This window comes from Somniosus microcephalus, chromosome 5 (assembly GCF_052327205.1).
Source record: "Somniosus microcephalus isolate GS21.2 chromosome 5, FLI_Smic_1.0, whole genome shotgun sequence".
Classification (NCBI taxonomy): Eukaryota; Metazoa; Chordata; class Chondrichthyes; order Squaliformes; family Somniosidae; genus Somniosus; species Somniosus microcephalus.
The window spans coordinates 92,235,011-92,258,052 of record NC_140991.1 but is presented as its reverse complement, the minus strand read 5'-3'; the positions used below and the strand labels follow the sequence as shown (position 1 = coordinate 92,258,052).

Genomic DNA, 23,042 nt, shown 5'->3' with positions numbered 1-23,042 from the left:
GCTGCAGCTGTTCTGTAAATGTGATTTTCCCTGCGGGCTTCCCGGTCAATTAACAGGAAGCGGGTCTGATGACGTCACTTGATGATGTGTCATCAGCCGGTTTCCTTAAAGGGATCACATCTACATGGAGTTTTACAGTTCTGGCAGTGTTTCACAGCATTGAGGTACTGCAAACACTGACAATCACTGCACAAAGGTGAACGCTTGCACCCAGGCTCTCCAATGATGTATGGAGGAAGTCACAGCATGCAGGGAGGTTCTCTTCCCTTCCAAGGGCTGAAGAGACCTCCCCAGGACACCAACTTACCTCGCACCTCCACCCAACCTTCTCTATCTACTTTATCACTTCCTCATCTCATTAGCCACCCCTCACACTCACCCTCATCCTACTGCAAGCATACCAACTAACAACACACAAGGGTAGGCACTTGAGAGGTTTAGCCAATGTCCATGTGAAGTTTCTGGTAATGTGTTGTCATACAGTGAAATCTATTTTTCCAACACTGCCCCTTATTGGACAGATCTGTGCGCACCTTGAGAAGTGTCTTACTGAGTTCTAGTGAATGTTGAGACATAACTCCCTCCCCCCCAGCCCCGCTATAGTGATGAGTTTGCATGGAATGGCTTGAACATTAAAGGGATGCTACACGGTGCTGGTGTGGGATGGTGTCAACCTGTTGCATCATGTGGCAGCCAGGGTTTACAGCATCAAGTGAAGACAATCTGGCCATGGTGATACCATCGCTGGCCTCCCGGGCAGCAATGTTGTCAGGGGATGATGGCCCTGTGTCCAGTGCAGCATCAGGTGATGGTGGAGAAGATTGGTGATGTTGATGTACTTGGTGATGTTGGTGTTGGTGTTGATTGTGGAAGGATTTGGAGGACAAAGGTCTGATTTTTTCAAGGGCACCGATGTTGCTGCAATAGATGGCAGCTGCAGGTGCGATGACAGAAGCGATCTGTCAATGGTGAGAGAGGTTCTCCCAATGAGGTGACACTGGATATACAGTTGGATCTAAAAACTTATAAGCTAAAGAAATCTCTCTCTGTATTACAAATGCAGTAACCAACAGTTTCTGTGCTCTGAAACTCACCCTCTGCAACATGGCATCCTTTACACCACTTCTGCAGCTGAGATATGGAGATGAATATTTTAGCTTCATTTAAGCTCGCCAATTATTTACTCCCTCGAATTTGCAAGAGCAAATTCAGAGCAGAGCTGAAATTTTATATGATAGCCGCATTGTAAATAGGACTAAAGATAATTGAACACTTTCAATTGTAAGTTAAGTAAGTGAAATGTGTATTTCGAATTTCAGGTACCTGAATATATTTATCCACCTGACTCTGTGCCAGCCTATTCATCAATCCTGGTACCAAATGTAGACAATGTCCGCACAGACCTTCTCATGCACACAGTCATGAAACAGGAAAAAGCTGTGCTGCTCATTGGTGAACAGGGAACAGCCAAGACAGTTATGATCAAGGTATGACATTGAATCCTACAAATTCAGATATGAATAGGCATGCAGCTTTACAGTGGACAAACTTTAGTGATATGTGATAAACCGAAGTTACTGAATAGATGACAAAGTAATAGCTTTTTAACCTAATAAGTAAGGAACTAACATAACTAGTATAACTAATGCAAAATATTTTTTAAATTCACTTAATTCTAGTGTTCAAATACTCTAGGTTGCATTCATTTCTCTTGGGTTGTGTGTTGAAATATTTTTTTTAATGTTTTATTCCTGCATGAGATGTGGGTGTCACTGGCAAGGCCAGCATTTATTTTCCAAGCATTGACACAGTTTAGACTCTTGGGCCTAGAAATTAGGTTTGCCTCCGCCAGGGCTTTTGCGCCCAAAATTTTGCGCCCGCGATAATTGCCGCTGCGCCCGCCAAAAATTCAGCTGCCCCGCGCCCAGACGGCTGCGGGCGCTAATGGAGGGTTTCAGCGCCTCGCTATGGGCGCTGAATGCAGGTTTGCGGCGCTAATCCCCCGCTGCGGCACCCGATGCGGTGCGGCAGGCTGGGGTACTGCAGGCCTCCTCCTTCTGTTAAGGAGGAGCTGCCTGCAGCCGACCACTGACCGGTCGATTCGCCCGACAAATGAGCCCGGCACCTCGGAGAAGTGCCGGGCTCGCGGGCCACACACATCAGTGCCGCGGGGGGGTGGTGGAGGAGTCCGGGGAGGGAGGTGCGGGCAGGCGGCCGCCGGGAAAGCGGCCGGCCGCCGCTCCACCTTAATGCGCCGGCGCTACGTGCTGCAACATCCCGTTGAACAATCGTTGGTTGCGGCTGCCACGGGCGAGGCGGCCGCAACTGAATTTGGGCGTCCGGCCGCGTTACCACGGCAACCGGGACGCTGCGCACACCGATGACGTCATCGGTGCCGGCGCAGCGCTACCGGCTAACGCTGATGGTAGGGCCCAACGCAATTTCGATCGCGGCTATAATTCCGGCGCAAGGCCCTCTAACGCCTCTAATTGGGCGCTAACCCCACCGAATTTCTAGGCCTTGGAGCTTTATTATTGGATAATTTTACAGTTGTTTATGGAGCTCTTGACACTCTGAACATCTGGACACTTTGAAGTGTTGTTTAGCCCTAGGAATAAATAATGTGGTATCAAAAATCTGTGGGACCGCTCCACAATATAAGTGCTGGGGAGCACCCATTGTTGACCTCTGTTTCTGATCCTGCCAATGTATATGAGGTCAGGGTGAATCTATGGCTGAGGAACATCTGGCCAAAGCTATTGATTTTAACACAGAAATTCTGGTATGCTCAATTCATGTTACATGGGAGGAATATTCCGGGGGTCAGTGTGTGCGATCGGTGGTGGGTCGGTGGGAAAGTGTTTTTTTTTGACAGTGGGTCGGGACCCTGCTGTCAACCAGCCGCCACGCTCCTTTACCAAATGTCGGGTCTGTCAGTGCTGAGCAGACCTGACACGTAGCGGCGGGGGACCCAATTCAAGTAATTATGAACTTGTTTAGAGATCATTAAGAATACATTTGAGCTCAACTTTTGATTTTACGTGTTCGCCAACGGGGTCCTTGCTGCTCGAGGATCACGTCTGTTAAGCTGGGCAAGAGTTGAATGGCCATGCAATCATTTCATTACTTGACAGCTTGAAATGTGCTATAAAAGCTCCCATCTCACAGCTGTTTACTCTCCAAGCTCAGAAGCTGTTGCTTGCTGCATTTGGAAGACAGATTGGGCTTTATGCAGGTTGCAAGTGCTTGGAGCAAACTCTCTATCCAGTGTCACCTCATTGGAACAACCTCTCTCACCACTGACAGATCGCTTCTGTCATCTCAAGTTCACCTGCCATCTATTCCATCAGCATGGGTACGGTTTATACTCTCTCATCTTGGTTCTCAGAATCTGACCACAATCAGCCACAGCACCAGCATCACCAGGCACATCAGCAGCACCAACAACCATACTAACCTTCTCCACAATCACCCGATGCTGCACAGGACAGAGGGCATTAACACCCGACCACATTGCTGCCCGGGAGGCCAGGGATGGCCTCACCATGGCCAGATTTACTTCACTTGACACTGTACACCCTGGCTGCCACACCAACAACATAAAGCATCCCTACAATGCTCAAGCCATTCCTTTCACACTCAATAGCATTGCAGGGGATGCCGTTATGTCTCACCATTCACTGCAACTCACTAAGCCACTTCCAAAGGTGCACAGAAATCTGTCTGAGAACATAAAGTATTGAAAATAAAGATTTCAATGTTTGACAGCACATTATAAGAAACTTCACATGAACATTGGCTAAAACACCCAAGTGCTTACCCTTGTGTGTTGTTAATTGGTATGATTGGACTAGGATGAGGGTGAGTGTGAAGGGTGGCTAGTGAGATGGGGAAGTGATAATGTAGATAGAGAAGGATGGGTGGAGGGGCAAGGTAAGTTGGTGTGAGTAAGGATGTGCTGGAGTAGGGTAGGGGAGGCAGAGTGATGGGGATGTAATGTGGCACAGCAGGATGAGGTTGAATGTGGCTTTGCAGTAACGTTTTGTGATCGACTGAACATATAGAGGGAGTCGTGGGGGAGCCTGTGTGTAGCCATGCACCTCTGTGCAGTGCTTGTCAGTGTTTGCAGCACCTCAATGCTGTAGAACACTGACAGCACAAATGTCAAAGTGAATTTGCACATGGTCCCTTTAAGGAAACTGGCTGATGACGCGTCATCAAATGACGTCATCAGACCCGCTTCCTTCAATTGGCCGGGTAACGCGCTGGATGGGCTTAACAAGCCCAATCAGGGGAATGTCATGTCAGAGGCAGGGATGGAGTCAGCAGCGAGGCTGCGACTCGCCTGCCATGGGCCCGTCGAGGTAGGGAAAATCGTGGCTTTAGAGTGCACCTCAGCTGTGCTCTGCCTTGCCTGGCTCAGGAAGGGAAGGGTAGGGAAGGAAAATCAGGGCCATTAAATTTCCATTTCTCTAGTCCATCAGTGATCAGCTGATAATGGCCTGAGGACATTTGTTCATTGTCCAAGTTTGTCCACTTATTACTCACCAATTACCTGCTCACTGATGCCCAGTTTGGGTTCCGCCAAGCCCACTTGGCTACCGACCTCATTACAGCCTTGGTCCAAACATGGAAAAAGGAGCTGAATTTCAGAGGTGAGGTGAGAGTGACTGCCCTTGACATCAAGGCAGCATTTGACCGAGTGTGGCATCAAGGAGCCCTAGTAAAACTGAAGTCAATGGGAATCAGAGGGAAAACTCTCTACTGGCTGGAGCCATACCTAGCACAAAGGAAGATGGGGCTGTGATGATTAACTGGTTGAAGGTCAATCATCACAGCCCCAGGACATTGTTGCAGGAGTTCCTCAGGGCAGTGTCCTAGGTCCAACCATCTTCAGCTGCTTCATCAATGACCTTCCCTCCAACATAAGGTCAGAATTGGGGATGTTCGCTGATGATTGCACAGTGTTCAGTTCCATTCGCAACTCCTCAGCTAATGAAGCAGTCCATGCCCGCATGCAACAAGACCTGGACGATGTTCATGCTTGGGCTGATAAGTGGCAGGTAACATTCGCACCACAGAAGTGAATCCCCCACCATCAACCTCCTGGGGGTCACCATTGACCAGAAACTTAACTGGACCAGCCACATAAATACTTTGGCAACAAGAGCAGGTCAGAGGATAGGTATTCTGTGGCGAGTGTCTCACCTCCTGACTCCCCAAAGCTTTTGTACCATCTACAAGGCACAAGTAAGGAGTGTGATGGAATACTCTCCACTTGCCTGGATGAGTGCAGCTCCAACAACACTCAAGAAGCTCAACACCATCCAGGACAATGCAGCCCGCTTGATTGGCACCCCATCCACCACCTTAAACATTCACTCCCTCCACCACCGACGTACAGTGGCTGCAGTGTGTGCCATCTACAAGATGTACTGCAGCAACTCGCCAAGGCTTCTTCAGCAGCACCTCCCAAACCCACCACCTCAACCACCTAGAAGGACAAGGGCAGCAGGTGCATGGGAACACCACCACCTCCAAGTTACCTTCCAAGTCACACACCATCCTGACTTGGAAGTATATCGCCGATCCTTCATCGTCGTTGGGTCACAATCCTGGAACTCCCTCCCTAACAGCACTGTGGGAGTACCATCATCACACGGACTGCAACGGTGCAAGAAGGCGACTCAGCACCACCTTCTCAAGGGCAATTAGGAATAGGCAATAAATGCTGGCCTTGCCAGTAACACTCACATCTCATAAACGAATAAAAAAAAAATGATTCCAATTTATGGATAATTGGGTTAATGTTTCAATTCGATGACCATACATCAGCTGCTAAAATAGTCATCTCCTTATCCCAGATTGATGAAGGGTCATCGACCTGAAACGTTAACTCTGTTTCTCTCTCCACAGATTCTGCCTGACCTACCGAGTATTTCCAGCACTTTCTGTTTTTATTTCAGATTTCCTGCGTCTGTAGTAATTTGCTTTTGTATGGATAATTGGGTGTCCGCCTTGGCTCAGTGCTAGCACTCTTACCTCCTGAAGGTTGTGAGTTCAAGCCCCAGTCCAAGACTTGAACACATTATCTAGGCTGACACTTCAGTGCAGTACTGAGGGAGTACTGAGTACTGCACTCCCTCAGTACTGCACTGTCAGAGTTGTGATCTTTCTTATGAGACATTAAGCCAAGGCCCGATCTGCTCTCTCAGGTGAATGTAAATGATCCCGTAACATTATTCGAGGAAGAGCAAAGACGTTCTCCTGGTGTCCTGGCCACCATTTATCCCTCAGCCTATACCACTAAAACAGTTTAATTGGTTACTTATCTCACCATTGTTTGTGGGACCTTGTTGTGTGCAAATTGGCTGTTGCATTTTCTTAGTTTTCTTAGTTTCCTACTCCAGAGACTGGAACACAAAATCTAGGCTGACATTCCAGTGCAGTATTGAGGGAGTGCTGCACTGTCAGAGGTGCCGTCTTTTGGATGAGACCTTAAATTGAGGCCCCGTCTGCCCTTTCAGGTGGACGTAAAAGATCCCATGGCTCTGTTCTCCCGGGTGTCCTGGCCGATATTTATCCATCAACCAATATCACAAAAGAAAACATATTATCACATTGCTGTCTTATAAGAACATAAAAAATAGGAGCAGGAGTAGGTCATACGGCCCCTCGAGCCTGCTCCACCATTCATTAAGATCATGACTCATCTGCACATTCACAGTTACTCACATGCGCAAAATTTAACAGGGGAACGCAGTTTAGAGGGAACGTTGCCTGTTACCACTTTCTTAAAAATGGATTCCAGTATTTACCCGATGACTGATGTCAGGCTAACTGGCCTGTAGTTCTCTGTTTTCTCTCTCCCTCCTTTCTTGAATAGCGGTGATGCTGCCTTCTAATCCGCTGCGACCATTGTGGCATCTAGGGAATTCTGGATGATCACAACCAATGCATCCACTATCTCTGCAGCCACCTTTTTTAGAATCCTAGGATGTAGGCCATCAGGTCTTTTGGATGAGACCTAGAAGGACAAGGGCAGCAGGTGCATGGGAACAGCACCACCTCAAAGTTCCCCTCCAAGTCACACACCATCCTGACTTGGAAGTATATCGCCATTCGCAGCGCCCCGCTCGCGCCCCGGCTGTAATATTGGTGGTGCCCCTGACTTACCGCCGGACACTATGTCTGCCGGGGTCAGGGGGGCCTACCTGCAGCCGGGGCAGCGCTAGTTAAAGGGGAGGTGGTGGGCGGCCATTTTTGTTGCTGGCCCCCTGCCAGCATCTGCCCCCGTTGTTGACCCTAGCCCCCGTGAAGCCCTCCCGCGGGGTGCTGGCTGCTCTCCGTGAACCCGGCACTCCTCTTGAGTGCCGGGCTCGTTTGCCGGCACTCCCAATCCCTGGTTGCCCAGCTGGGTGCCGGGACGCACTGCACCAGGCCCCTCCCCTTTAATAAGGGGAGGAAGGCCTGCAGTACCGTGGCGCGATGTGCCACAGCCCATGGCACTGCGGCACATAGCACCATGATATTGGCTCACAGCACCCCAAGAGGGATGCGGGGCACTAAAATTAGCGCCCCGGTGAAGGTAGCGCTCCAAAGGGGGCGCTACCCAATTTTTATCCCCTAAAGTCTGTGGGAGCTTGCTGTGTGCAATTGACTGTCACATTTCCTACATTAGAACAATGACTACATTTGAAAAATACCTAATTGACTCTAAAGCACTCAGGTTAGGAATGATAGAGGTTCTACAGTTCCTGTATTTGGCATTTAAATTATTCAAAAAGTACATCTTAAAAAAGACTTTACCAATGTATTGAAAATCTAAAATTGCCTCCTCAACCATTTGGATCAGGCAAGTGTTTCTTGTGTAATTCAACTTAACTACATATTTGGATGGACAGAGAGAATCTTTGTTATAGTTTGCTTAGAGATAATACCCTGATGATTGTTACGTTTGAGGATTGTCTCTGAGGTATTAATTTGTGTATTGCAAATTAAATTCCAGGGCTACATGAGCAAATATGATCCTGAAGTCCATGCAATCAAAAGTTTGAACTTCTCCTCTGCCACCATGCCAAATATGTTCCAACGAAGCATTGAAAGTTATGTGGATAAACGAATGGGCACTACATATGGCCCACCCGGTGGCAAAAAAATGACTGTGTTTATTGATGACATTAACATGCCTGTGATCAATGAATGGGGTGATCAGGTAAATCTGTTCTTTAGCTCAGTCACTGCAGCATTTGAATTAACTAAAATTGCTTTTGCGGACATATATACTTTGTGATGTAATTTTAAAAATAAATTTGACATTTAAGTTTTAAGCAAACAAGAAATTTTGCAAAGACATCCTGTTCAGCATATTGCATGGAACTTGCTTAATGAACTCTCTCTTCATTAAACAGATAACCAATGAGATTGTCCGACAACTAATGGAACAGAAGGGTTTCTACAATCTAGAAAAGCCTGGAGAGTTCACCAACATTGTTGACGTACAGTTTGTTGCTGCTATGATTCATCCTGGTGGTGGCAGAAATGACATCCCTCAACGTCTCAAGAGACAGTTCACGATTTATAACTGTACACTCCCATCAAATGCATCCATCGACAAAATTTTTAGAACTGTTGCAAGCGGCTATTTCTGTGAGCAGCGTGGTTTCCCTGAAGAGGTTTGCAAGCTAGCCTCAGCTTTAGTATCAACCACTCGCAAATTGTGGCAGGCTACTAAGATTAAGGTATGGTAAATGCCAACATCTTGTACTACCACATAGAATGGTGCGTATAAGAAACTAAATGGATTGATGATTCAGCTGTTTAAGGATGAGAATTAGAAGTAAAGAGAGAAAAGTTAAGGAGTACAGAGAGGAAGAGAGAGAGAAACAAAAGTGACCTAAGACCACTCTAACGCCCTTCTGTGGCGTGGAACTCGGTGGCCGCCATTTTGGTGAGGGCCTTAGCGTTTCCAGTAGCATCATAGAGTCATAGTCATAGGCCTAGAAATTCGGTGTTGCCCCGTTTGGGGCGCCAGTCTCGCCTGGGCGCCGGAAGTACCGCCCCGGAAGGAGCCGCAAGCGCCAGCCGGTTATTCAGTTTGAGCGCCCCAAACGGAAGCGCGGCGCTACTCGAGGAGCCCCGCATCCATCTTGGGGCGCTGCAACTGAAAATTGCAGCGCAACGTCGCTGCGGCACGACGCGCTGCGGTACTGCAGGCCTTCCTCCCCTTCTTAAAGGGGAGGGGCCTGCTGCAGCGCGATCAGAGATCGCGAGTGCCGGCAAAAGAGCCCGGCACCGAGGAGAAGTGCCGGGCTCTTGGGACACAGCCGGCACAATGCGGGGGCGGGGGGGGGTTAGGAGGCCAGGGATGGGAGTGCAGAGAGGTGCTGGCAGGCGGCCAACAACAAAGATGGCCGCCCCGCACCTCTCCTTTAATTTGTGCCTCTACTGCCGCAGGTAGGCCCCCCTGAACCGGTCGCAAATTGCGACCGGCGTTACAGCGGGGGGCACTACCAAATATCGCGATCGGGGCGGTAGCGGGGCGCTGCGCACACCAATGACGTCATCGGTGGTGGCGCAGCGCTACCGGCTAACGCCGCCATTAGTGCCCCTCTAAATTTTGCGGGAGACATGGCCAGTGGCGCTAAACTCACTAAGTGCCCTCTTTGGGCGCTAACTGGTGGCGCAGCCCACCGAATTTCTAGGCCATAGAGTTATACAGCACAGAAAGAGGCCCTTCGGCCCATCGTGTCTGCGCCGGCCATCAAGCCCTAGCTATTCTAATCCCATTTTCCAGCACTTTGTCCGTAGCCTTATATGCTATGGCGTTTCAAGTGCTCATCTAAATGCTTCTTTAATGTTGTGAGGGTTCCTGCCTCTACCACGCTTTCAGGCAGTGAGTTCCAGATTCCAACCACCCTCTGGGGGAAAAAGTTTTTCCTCAAATCCTCTCTAAACCTCCTGCCCCTTACCTTGAAACTATGCCCCCTGGTTATTGACCCCTCTACTAAGGGGAAAAGTTCCTTTCTGTCTGCCCTATATATGCCCCCTGGACTCTGTGTATCACGAGGTATTCACACCAATTAGATTAATTAATTCAGATGTAGTCCGTGGCCAGGGTCAGGATGGTGTGACTAGAAGTGAGGCAGGTACGGTGACCCAGGAGGTAGTGTTGGAGGAGCCGCAGCCCTTGCACTTGTCCAACAGGTTCGAGGCTCTTACTCCCTGTGAGGTTGGGAACAGGGACTGCGGGGAGGATGAGCAACCTGGCCACAGCACCGTGGAGCAGGGGGCCATTCAAGTGGGGGGAGTTAAAAGAAATGTTGTAGTGGTAGGGGATAGTATCGTTAGGGGGATAGATAGAGTTCTTTGCAGCCGAGAGCGAGAGTCCCGAAGGCTGTGTTGCCTGCCCGGTGCCAGGGTTAAGGACATCTCCTCTGGACTGGAGAGAAACTTGGAGTGGGAGGGGGGGGATCCAGTTGTCGTGGTCCATGTTGGTACCAACGACATAGATAGGACAAGGAAGGAGGTTCTGCTGAGGGAGTTTGAGCAGCTAGGGGCCAAATTAAAAAGCAGAACCACAAGGGTAATAATCTCTGGATTATTATCTGAGCCACGAGCGAATTTGGCTAGGACAAATAAAATTAGAGAGTTAAATGAGTGGCTCAAAGACTGGTGTGGGAGAAATGGGTTTTGCTTCCTGGGACACTGGCACCAGTACTGGGGCAGGAGGGAGCTGTTCCGTTGGGACGGGTTTCACTTGGCCAGTGCTGGGACTAGAGTCCTGGCGGATCATATAACTAGGGCTGTAGCGAGGGCTTTAAACTAACTAGTGGGGGGGAGGTTCCTAGAGAGCAAATAATAAAAATGACAACAGAGAAGGTCATAGACCTAGGTAGCAGTGGGGAAATTAAAAACCAGAGCGTGTCAGGAAGGGGCAGAAGGTATGGAGTAAAAGGTAAAGTAATAAAAAGGGCAAAAGCAGGAACTAAGTGTCACAAAACATATTTGAAAGTTCTCTATCTGAATGCACGTAGCATTCGTAACAAAATAGACGAGTTAATGGCACAAATAACTACATATGGGTATGATCTTGTGGCCATTACAGAAATATGGCTGCAGGGTGACAATGCCTGTGAATTAAACATACCAGGTTATTTAACGATCAGGAAGGACAGGCAGGAAGGAAGGGGAGGTGGGGTGGCTATGTTAATAAAGGAAGGAATCACTGTGATACAGAGAAATGATATTGGGTCAAAAGATCAGGATAATGAAACAGTTTGGGTGGAGGTAAGGAATAATAAGGGGAAAAAAACACTAGTGGCCGTAATCTATAGGCCTCCGAACAGTGGCAACTCTGTTGGACAGAGTATCAATCAGGAAATAGTTGAGGCTTGTAATAAGGGAACATCTATAATTATGGGGGATTTTAACTATCATATTAATTGGACAAATCAAATTGGGCAGGGCTGCCTTGAGGATGAGTTCATTGAGTGTATTAGGGATGGGTTTCTTGAGCAGTATGTAACTGAACCGACCAGGGGGCAAGCAACCTTAGACCTGGTCCTGTGTAATGAGACAGGATTAATTAAAAATGTCCTAGTAAAGGATCCCCTTGGAATGAGTGACCATAACATGGTTGAATTCCATATTCAATTAGAGGGTGAGAAGGTTGGATTTCAAACAAGCGTGCTAAGCTTGAATAAAGGAGACTATGAAGGTATGAGAGTGGAATTGAGTAGAGTGGATTGGGAAAATAGATTAAAGAGTAAGACAATACATGATCAGTGGTGTACATTTAAGGAGTTACTTTACAACTTCCAAAAAAAATATATTCCACTGAGAAGAAAAGGGTGTAAAAGAAAAGACAGCCATCCGTGGCTAAGTAAAGAAATTAAGGATAGTATTCAACTAAAAACAAGGGCATATAAGGCAGCCAAATCTAGTGGGAGGATAGAGGATTGGGAAAACTTTAAAAGACAGCAAAAAATAACAAAAAGATTGATTAAGAAAGGAAAGATAGATTATGAAAGTAAATTAGCAAAAAATATAAAAACAGATAGTAAGAGTTTTTATAGTTATATAAAAAGAAAAAGGGTGGCTAAAGTAAATGTTGGTCCCTTAGAGGATGAGACCGGGAAATTAATGGTGGGAAATATGGAGATGGCAAAAACACTGAATGAATATTTTGTATCAGTCTTTACAGTAGAAGACACTAAGAATATCCCAACACTGGACAAACAGGGGGCTAAAGGGGGGAGGAGCTAAACACGATCAAAATCACTAAGGAAGTGGTACTCGGTAAAATAATGGGACTCAAGGCGGATAAATCACCTGGACCTGATGGCTTACATCCTAGGGTCTTGAGGGAAGTGGCGGTAGGGATTGTGGATGCATTGGTAATAATTTTCCAAAACTCCCTGGACTCGGCAAAGGTCCCGGCAGACTGGAAAACTGTTAATGTAATACCCTTATTTAAAAAGGGCAGTAGACAGAAGGCTGGAAACTATAGACCGGTTAGCCTAACATCTGTGGTAGGTAAAATTTTGGAGTCCATTATTAAGGAGACAGTAACAGGACATTTGGATAATCATAATTTAATGGGACAAAGTCAGCATGGTTTTATGAAGGGGAAGTCATGTTTGACAAATTTGCTGGAGTTCTTTGAGGAAGTAACATATAGGGTGGATAAAGGGGAACCAGTGGACGTAGTGTATTTAGACTTCCAAAAGGCATTTGACAAGGTGCCACACAAAAGATTATTGCTTAAGATAAAAAATCACGGGATTGGGGGTAACATTCTGGCATGGATAGAGGATTGGCTATCTAACAGAAGGCAGAGAGTTGGGATAAATGGTTCATTCTCAGACTGGCAATCAGTAACTAGTGGTGTTCCGCAGGGGTCAGTGCTGGGTCTCCAACTCTTTACAATCTATATTAATGATTTGGAGGAGGGGACCGAGTGTAACATATCAAAGTTTGCGGATGATACTAAGATGGGAGGGAAAGTAGTGAGTGAGGAGGACATAAAAAATCTGCAAGGGGACATAGACAGGCTAAGTAAGTGGGCAGAGATTTGGCAGATGGAATACAATACTGGAAAGTGTGAGGTTATGCACTTTGGCAGGAAAAATCGTAGAGCAAGTTATTATCTTAATGGCAAGAAACTGGAAAGTACTGAAGTACAAAGGGATCTGGGGGTCCTGGTGCACGAAACTCAAAAGGTTAGTATGCAGGTGCAGCAAGTGATTAAGGAGGCCAATGGAATGTTGGCTTTCATTGCTAGGGGGATAGAGTATAAAAATAGGGAGGTATTGCTTCAGTTGTACAAGGTATTGGTGAGACCGCCCCTGGAATACTGCGTACAGTTTTGGTGTCCATACTTAAGAAAGGACATACTTGCTCTCGAGTCAGTACAAAGAAGGTTCACTCGGTTAATCCCGGGGATGAGGGGATGGACATATGAGGAGAGGTTGAGTAGATTGGGACTCTACTCATTGGAGTTCAGAAGAATGAGAGGCGATCTTATTGAAACATATAAGATTGTGAAGGGGTTGGATCGGGTGGATGTGGGGAGGATGTTCCCGATGATGGGTGAAACTAGAACTAGGGGGCATAGTCTTAGAATAAGGGGCTGCTCTTTCAAAACTGAGATGAGGAGGAACTACTTCACTCAGAGGGTGGTAGGTCCATGGAATATGCTGCCCCAAAAAGCTGTAGAAGCTACATCATTACATAAATTTAAAACAGAAATAGACAGTTTCCTAGAAGTAAAGGGAGTTAAGGGTTATGGGGAGCGGGCAGGAATTTGGACATGAGTCTAGGTTCGGATCGGTCATGGCCCTGTGGGTAGCGGAGCGGGCCCAGGGGCCGTGTAGCCTGATCCTGCTCCTATTTCATGTGTCTAATTCTGTTAGATTCAGGAGATGGTTCTGTGATAGTGGATTGGCGGTTAGGATCAGATCAGCCATGATCTTATTGAATGGCGGAGCAGGCTCGAGGGGCCGATTGGCCTACTGCTGCTCCTATTTCTTATGTTCTTATGTTCTTATAATTTTGTACACCTCAATCAGGTCACCCCTCAGCCTTCTCTGCTCTAAGGAAAACAACCCCAGCCTGTCCAGTCTCTCTTCATAGCTGAAACGCACCAGCCCAGGTAACATCCTGGTGAATCTCCTCTGCACCCTCTCCAGTGCAATCACATCCTTCCTATAGTGTGGCGAACAGACCTGCACATAGTATTCCAGCTGTGGCCTAACTAGTGTTTAGTACAGCTCCATCATAAACTCCCTGCTCTTATATTCTATGCCTCAGCTAATGAAGGCAAGTATCCATATGCCTTCTTAACCACCTTATCTACCTGTCCTGCTGCCTTCAGGGATCTATGTACATGCACACCAAGGTCCCTCTGATCCTCTGTCCTTCATAGGGTCCTACCATTCATTGTGTATTCCCTTGCCTTGTTAGTCCTCCCAAAATGCATGACCTCACACTTTTCAGGGTTAAATTCCATTTGCCACTGTTCTGCCCTTCTGACCAACCCATCTATATCATCCTGTAGCCTGAGGCTTCCCACCTCGCTATTTACCACTCCACCAATTTTCGTGTCATCTGCGAACTTACTGATCATACCGCCTACATTCATATCTAAATCATTAATGTACACTACAAACAGCAAGGGACCCAGCACCGATCCCTGCGGTACACCACTGGACACAGGCTTCCAGTCACAAAAACAACCTTCGACCATCACCCTCTGTCTCCTGCCATTAAGCCAATTTTGGATCCAATGTGCCAAATTGCCCTGGATCCCATGGGCTCTTACCTTCTTGACCAGTCTCCCATGCGGGACTTTGTCAAAAGCCTTACTGAAGTCCATGTAGAGTACATCAAATGCACTACCCTCATCCACACGCCTAGTCACCCCCTCGAAAAATTCAATCAAATTGGTTAGACATGATCTCTCCCTGACAAAGCCATGCTGACTATCCTTGATTAATCCTTGCCTCTCCAAGTGGAGACTAATTTTGTCCCTCAGAATTTTTTCCAATAATTTCCCTACCATTGATGCGGCCCTGGAGATGCAAATATAGAGAGCATGCAACGCCGACTTAATGTCACACTCTGCGAACTTCGACCTTAGCGCTGAGTTTAGTGCTGAGTCCTAAGCTCGCTCTGAAAAGCAAGCATGCAGCAGACTGACAGAGACACTGTCAGCACTTTTTAAAGGGACACACACATCTTTCAAGTAAGTTTCCATTTCAGCTTTTGGACTGGATTTTTTTTATTTTATTGAAGCAGTGGTTTGGTGCAATACATGTTAAAAGTTTTTTAAGTGTGCAGGGAGCGCAGGCATTGCTGCTGGGCGCGCTTGCAAGGCCTTGGATGATAAAGTAAGGCCTCTGAGAAAACAGAAAATACTGGAAATACTTAGCAGGTCAGGCAGCATCTGTGGAGAGCAAAACAGAGTTCACGTCTCGGGTTGAGATGGTGCCTCACCTGCTGAGTATTTCCAGCATTTTCTGCTTTACAGCATTCGCATGCAGAGAGAAGAGGCGGACACAAAAGAGGCAGAAGCAGAAGGAAGGATGCAACCCAGACAGCCCCTTCCTGGCGAAATATCTGGGATGGAATCATCCACGTGCGGTCCCAGTTGACCATAACACCAATTCCTCTTTTAACATTTGTCCCACACCTTACCTTCCCTCTGTTACTGACCATCACAGCGTCCTTTTGGCCACAATGCTGAACTAAAAGCCACCACAAAGCAAACTTTCCAATCCAACTTTATACATCTATCTATCCAATATGATATGTCCCATCCACAAAAAGCAGGACAAATCTAATCTGGCCAATTACCGTCCCATCAGTCTACTCTCAATCATCAGCAAAGTGATGGAACGTGTCGTCGACAGTGCTATCAAGCGGCACTTACTGACCAATAACCTACTCATCGATGCTCAGATTGGGTTCCGCCAAGACAACTCGGCTCCAGACCTCATTACAGCCTTGGTCCAACCGTGGACAAAAAAGCTGAATTCCAGAGGTGAGGTGAGAGTGACTGCCCTTGACATCAAGGAAGCATTTGACCGAGTATGGCATCAAGGAGCCCTAGTAAAATTGAAGACAATGGGAATCGGGGAAAACTCTCACTGGCTGGAGTCATATGTAGCACAAAGGAAGATGGTTGTGGTTGTTAGAGGTCAATCTTCCCAGCCCAGGACATCGCTGCAGGAGTTCCTCAGGGCAGTGTCCTAGGCCCAACCATCCTCAGCTGCTTCATCAATGACCTTCCCTCCATCATAAGGTCAGAAGTGGGGATGTTCGCTGATGATTGCACAGTGTTCAGTTCCATTCGCAACTCCTCAGATAATGAAGCATTCCGTGCCCGCATGCAGCAAGGCCTGGATGACATTCAGGCTTGGGCTGATAAGTGGCAGGTAACATTCACGCCACACAAGTGCCAGGCAATGACTATCTTCAACAGGCGAGAGTCTTACCACTGCCCCTTGACATTCAATAGCATTACCATCACTGAATCCCCCACCATCACTATCCTAGGGGGTCACCATTGACCAGAAACTTAACTGGACCACCCACATAAATACTGTGGCTACAAGAGTGGGCCAGAGGCTGGGTATTCTGCAGTGAGTGTCTCACCTCCTGACTCCCCAAAGCCTTTCCACCATCTACAAGGCACAAGTCAGGAGTGTGATGGAATACTCTCCACTTGCCTGGATGAGTGCAGCTCTAACAACACTCAAGAAGCTCGACACCATCCAGGACAAAGCAGCCCGCTTGATTGGCACCCCATCCACCACCTTAAACATTCACTCCCTCCACCACTGGTGCACCATGGCTGCAGTGTGTACCATCTACAAGATGCACTGCAGCAACTCGCCAAGGTTTCTTCAGCAGCACCTCCCAAACCTGCGACCTCAACCACCTAGAAAAACAAGGGCTGCAGGCGCATGGAAACGCCATCACCTCCAAGTTCCCCTCCAAGTCACACACCTTCCTTACTTGGAAATATATTGCCATTCATCGTTGCTTGGTCAATATCCTGGAACTCCCTCCCTAACAGCACTGTGGGAGTACCTTCACCACAAGGACTGCAGCGGTTCAAGAAGGTGGCTCACCACCACCTTCTCAAGGGCAATTAAGGGTGGGCAATAAATGCTGGCCTTGCCAGTGACGTCCACATCCCAGGAACGAATAAAAAATAAATCAAGAGATCAACTCATCACCCTTATGCATTCTCTTAGTGACTGTCTTGTGTGTGCCTTTGCCTATCTTACTGATGTCACGCGGTGCTACCACAGTGGCTACAGCATGGCTGGTGGAAGGCTGCAGACTTTCATTGGGGGACACTGCAAATGGCCTTGCTGGTCGACCTTGAGGAACTGGTGGCTGGGAGTGTGAAATCGAATGGTGGTGTTTTCTTCCTCTTCTTCCTCTTTTTCTTCCTGTTTTTCTTCTTCCTCTTCTGCTACCTCTTCTTCTAACCCTTCTTCTCACCTCTTCCCATAAAACTGCACCAGGTTACCACTCTTAAATACAGCAAGGAATGCTTTTCATGGAAAGAAGAAAAAAGAAACCATTATGTTGTATTAATCCGGTTCATGGAAGATTTTACATTTGTGATTATGCTAATGAATTTTTGTGGAAATTGAACTGTAACCTTACCAGTGCAATTTTAAGCGCATGTTGGCCACAATTTTCCAATTCCTCCCAAAGTGGAAATTCTACCCCTTTGTTTCTAACTACCATAATTTTAAGCACCTCAATCAAATCACTCTTTAATCTCCACTGTTCTAACAAAAACAGACCCAATTTTTCAAGTCTTTCTTTATATGTGTAATTTCTCATACCAAGCAGCATCCTTGTGAATCTGTGCTGTACTGCCTTATCCACTTGAGATGGTGCTTTTAATGTCTTGCGAGCCTGAATTCCAAAATCCCTCTGCTGTTCCACTACACCCAACCTTCCCCCATTCAAAGTAGAATTATTACTTTTATATTACCTAACACTTAGGTAATGGGACTGCAGATCAAAGAATCAGTCGTGAAGGTCAGCATAGCTGGAAAATCGGGAGTGTTGCAAATTCGGTACACTGACCTGAGTTTATGCTGGCAGCAGGGAATTTCACCTGTCCCCAAGACATATTGGAAAGTAGCAGGCAAACTGCATGTGATTTTGCAGTTAGCATCGTCAGTGCACTGGGTTTCCTGTCACCAGTGCAAACTCGGAGCGTACTCCATAATATCTTTCTCTACAGTGCCTCATCTGTTTATTCTTTGATTGGGTGATATATATAGGTGGGCAATATGTAAAACTTCAGGAGGAGATTTACGATTAAGATGAAAATGCACCCTGAGGAAAAGGCGATGCTGGCCGGAGGAAAAGCATGCTAAGAAAGGGCACATATTACTGCCTGTGAGTTAGCAGATCTTCAATGATGAAACAGATTAGAGAGTTCACTGTTCTCATTGTGTATTTTCAGTTTTCTGTCATTTTCTAATTTAATCTTCTTTTCCTGTGTATTTTTTTTCAAATTTTGTTTTACAGATGCTGCCCACTCCAGCCAAATTCCATTATATTTTTAACCTCCGTGATCTTAGCCGTATTTGGCAGGGAGTCCTAACAGTCACATCTGAAGTTTGCCAGTCTCCGGATGTGTTGGTATCACTCTTACAGCATGAATGTACTCGTGTTATTGCAGATAGATTTACCAACCAGCAGGACAAAGACTGGTTTGAGGGCACAGTGAGGAAGGTTAGGCAATATTTTTTCTCTCTCTCTTATTCAAACAGGGTTTTTGAAGAGATAATATTAGGAGGCCATACAAGAATTCTGTGATAAAGGTGCCATTTTAGATAAGTTCTTTATTAGTGTAGGATCATGTCTGTCAAAATTTGTGGTGTATCTGAGAGGATTAAAATGGGGGTCTACGGGGATGTTTACCAAGTTTAGAAGTATAAAATGTAAATATTGCTTGATGCTAAAAAATTGATTTCTGCCCTTACAACATGCTGCATTTACTTTTTAAAAGTTATTTCTGTTTCTTATCTTCCTTTTTTTGTTTACTGGCCATTTCAATGATTTTGAATAACTAATATTTGCTATTTGAAGAAAATCTTTGCCCCAAATATGAGATCAAGAAGCGTTCGTATTAAGGCCCAAAGTCAAATTTGGTTCAGGCCTCAGGCCGGCATGGACTCATGCACAGAGCTCCTTTTGGGCGCAATTTTAATTTCTCGCCCATTTTTGTCATCAATACTACTACTAATTGTATCCTGTTTTCATATAGGCTGCTTCAGAGGATCACGGTGATGCTATTTTAGCAAATATTCAGCAAGAAGCATTCTTTGTCGATTTCTTGCGTGATGCTCCAGAGGCCACAGGAGATGAGCCGGATGATGTGGAATTGGAAGCTCCTAAAGTTTATGAGCTAATTCCATCATTTGACCAGTTGGCTGAACGCCTTCAACTATATATGCAGCAGTACAATGAAGCCATCAGAGGTGCAAAGATGGATTTGGTGTTTTTCAAGGTACAGGCTTAAATTGTATTGCCTCCAGTAATGCAAATTGTGGATGCCTGATATAATCAAGGACTAGAGACTGAGAATCAATAACAATACTATTATTTGGTTGGAACTATTTATATCTTTGCAATCAGTGATAAAGCTAATAGGTTTCCATTAAATTTTAATCCTTGAATGTCCTAGACTTAACAGTTGTTAAACTGATAGCTGATTAACAACCCTGCTGCTACTGGCACATTTTCTGTGATGCCTATAAGGATTTAATATTCTATTGTCCTTGTTCTTCCTTTTAAGCTAAACTGCCGGTTCCATCGTTGTGCTGCCGGTGAAGCTTAAACACACGTTCACAGGGGAGTCAGTGGGGTTGAAGCTTTCTGGAGCTAAATGGAGTACTATACAAATGAGCTTTGTAGGCTCTATAGCAGACATGTTACTCTGTCATTGCTCTTTTCAGATACTGATGGGGCTTCTGTATTTTTCCAGCACTTTCAGATTTCTGGGATTTACAGTTTTCCTCTGAGTTGCGAGTATTTATGCCTGTACCAATCTATTAACTTGCTATAAAAATGTACTATTTGCCAAATAAAACCTGGCAATATTATATTGGTACCATCATGTACTGGATTAGTATTTGAGATATGGCTCTTAATTTATTGGCTGCATAAATAGTAAATTTGTTTTATTCTAGTTTGCAAATGTAATTCTTTGTTGTTGAAAGGATGCCATGATACATTTGGTGAAGATATCCCGTATCATTCGGACTCCACAAGGAAATGCTTTGCTGGTAGGAGTTGGTGGATCTGGAAAACAGAGCCTCACTAGACTGGCTTCTTATATTGCAGGATATCGAAGCTTTCAGATTATACTCACAAGGTAAAAGCGTTTTGCACTACTTATTATTAATCCACTAGCTTTGTAACATTACCTCTTTTTTATTACTTCACTTATGGCAAAGTGGATGCAGGGGCAGATTCTACCTCTGTCTATTTTTGTCTCTATATCAGATAATGGATGTAAATACCTGTAGTTGCAGAATGGTTTCACAAGTATGTGTGTATATGTGCATGCTGGAGGGTGTGTTGTATTTCTTTTGAAGTTGGTTCAGTCTGATTTAAAATAGAGAAGGTGATAAAGCCATGTTGAATTTCAACCAACAAACTTGCTGAGATTTATTGATGCTGAGGCCACATCATTCTGCATTGAAAATGAAGAACAATATCAGTGCAGCCAGAACAATAAATACAACTGAAAATTACAAAAGAAACCTAAACAAAAACATTTAGAAATCTAAATAAGCACTCTATACCTACATATAGATGCATCACATCTGTTCTATAAATAGAATGCAAGTCAGGGACTGGAAGTCTCCACAAAACAAACCACTCATGTCACAGCTGCCCTAACTGCCCCGCCATATCTGTGGCAACCCTTGAATTTTACAGCTGCTTCCACTTGCTTACATATTTTCTATAAATCACTGACCTCAAATGTATATTCCCTCTCTATATCCCTCCATCCTTGATCATATAATTTATTTAAACATATCAGATGGAAGCAGAATAGGTGTCTGGAGCCTTTAGCTGCCTTGGTCTTGCTTTCTGCAGTTCCCTCTGTAAACCTCTCCATCTACCTCTCCTTCTTTAAAAATCTTCTCTAACCTTTGACCAAGTCTTCAGTCACCTCTCGTAACCTCTCCCTCATTTGGTGTCTGTTTTCCATACGCATATCTGTGAAGTACCTTGGGACATTCTTTACGGTAACTATAGTTACTGTGTAAAATTTACATTATTTAAATATCGTATTTATGTTTTAGAACTTACAATATAGGTAATCTAATCGATGATCTGAAGATTTTGTACCGTACAGCTGGACAAAAAGGAATGGGTGTGGCATTCATATTTACTGACAATGAAATAAGAGATGAGTCCTTCTTGGAATACATGAACAATGTTCTAGCCTCAGGTGAGGTCTCAAACCTCTTTGCTCGAGATGAAATTGATGAAATTACCCAAGACTTAATCCCAGTAATGAAAAACGAATATCCAAGACGACCACCAACTGTTGAAAATCTCTATGATTACTTCCTTTCACGAGTGCGTAGCAATCTGCATGTGATTCTTTGCTTTTCTCCTGTTGGAGAGAAATTCCGTAATCGTGCATTGAAATTTCCAGGTCTGATCTCTGGTTGCACTATGGACTGGTTTCAACGTTGGCCCAAAGATGCTCTTGTTGCAGTCGCTCAACATTTCTTAGCTTCATATAGAATTGAGTGCACACCACAAGTTAAGCAGAGTGTTGTGAACACTATGGGAACATTTCAAGATACTGTGGCAGAGAAATGTGTTGAATACTTTGACCGATTCAGACGTCAGACCTATGTGACTCCCAAGTCTTACTTATCTTTTATTGGAGGCTACAAAACTATCTATGGAGAGAAGTTTGCTCATGTGGAAATGCTGTCCAGCAGAATGAAGACAGGTGCAGATTTATCTATTTAATTAGTGTGTCAATGCTCATATCCTGTAATTATCTACAAATAGACAATTCTGGCATTCATCTGTGTAGCTGGGGTTTAGTTACTTGTATTTTTTTTAATATTCAGAAAACTGATATGGAGAGCCTGAATTGGTTCAGCTATTCAGTCATTAATTAAACTGTAACAGGCATATTAAGAAAACTGAAATAACAACAGAAAATGCTGGAAATACTCAGCAGGCCAGGCAGCATCCATGGAGAGAGAAACAGAGTTAACGATTCAGGTCTGGGACCCTTCATCAGAACTGGAAAAAGCTGGAGATGTAACAGATATTAAGCAGGTGCAGAGACGGGGGGGGGTGGTGGGTGGTGGTTAGGAGGGGAGGAAGGAATTGAAAGAACATACTGTGCTTATGTAAGAGGCAGGAAAGATAAAATGTTGCAAATGGGAATGGCAAAATAATGCAGCATGAAAAATGGGGGCAGGGGTTATTGTCTGAAATTGTTGAACTCGATGTTGAGTCCAGAAGACTGTAAAGTGCCGAATCGAAAGATGAGGTGCTGTTCCTCGAGCTTACATTGAGCTTCATTGGAACAATGTAATAGACCGAGGACAGAGAGATCAGAGTGGGAATGAAGCGGAGAATTAAAGTGACAGGAGACCGGAAGCTCAGGGTCACCCTTACGGACTGAACGGAGGTGTTCCGCAAAGCGGTCACCCAATCTGCGTTTGGTCTCCCCAGTGTAGAGGAGACCGCATCGTGAGCAGTGAATACAGTATATTAAATTGCAAGAAGTACAAGTAAATCGCTGTTTCACTAAACACTGGAAAAACTCAGCAGGCCAGGCAGCATCCGTGGAGAGAGAAACAGAGTTAACGTTTCAGGTCGAAGACCTTTTGTCAGAACTGGAAAAAAGCAGGAAATGGAAAGCAAGTTTAGGGGCTGGGGAAAGGGGGGGGGGAATGAAAGAACAAAAGGGAAGGTCAGTGATAGGATAGAAAGAAGGAGAGATTAAGAGA

At 45.5% G+C, this 23,042-nt stretch overlaps 1 protein-coding gene across 1 annotated transcript in view; it reads left to right on the top strand.

Annotated features, from left to right (window-relative positions):
- Window positions 1–23,042, top strand: part of dnah5l (dynein, axonemal, heavy chain 5 like) — a 450,024-nt gene that overhangs the window by 225,868 nt on the left and 201,114 nt on the right. The window contains exons 50-56 of the mRNA XM_085987988.1: window positions 1,320–1,487; window positions 8,009–8,215; window positions 8,412–8,741; window positions 18,568–18,774; window positions 19,310–19,552; window positions 20,265–20,419; window positions 21,360–22,024. Of these exons, the coding sequence (XP_085844114.1) occupies window positions 1,320–1,487; window positions 8,009–8,215; window positions 8,412–8,741; window positions 18,568–18,774; window positions 19,310–19,552; window positions 20,265–20,419; window positions 21,360–22,024 (1,975 nt within the window). The remainder of the gene's footprint in view (window positions 1–1,319; window positions 1,488–8,008; window positions 8,216–8,411; window positions 8,742–18,567; window positions 18,775–19,309; window positions 19,553–20,264; window positions 20,420–21,359; window positions 22,025–23,042) is intronic.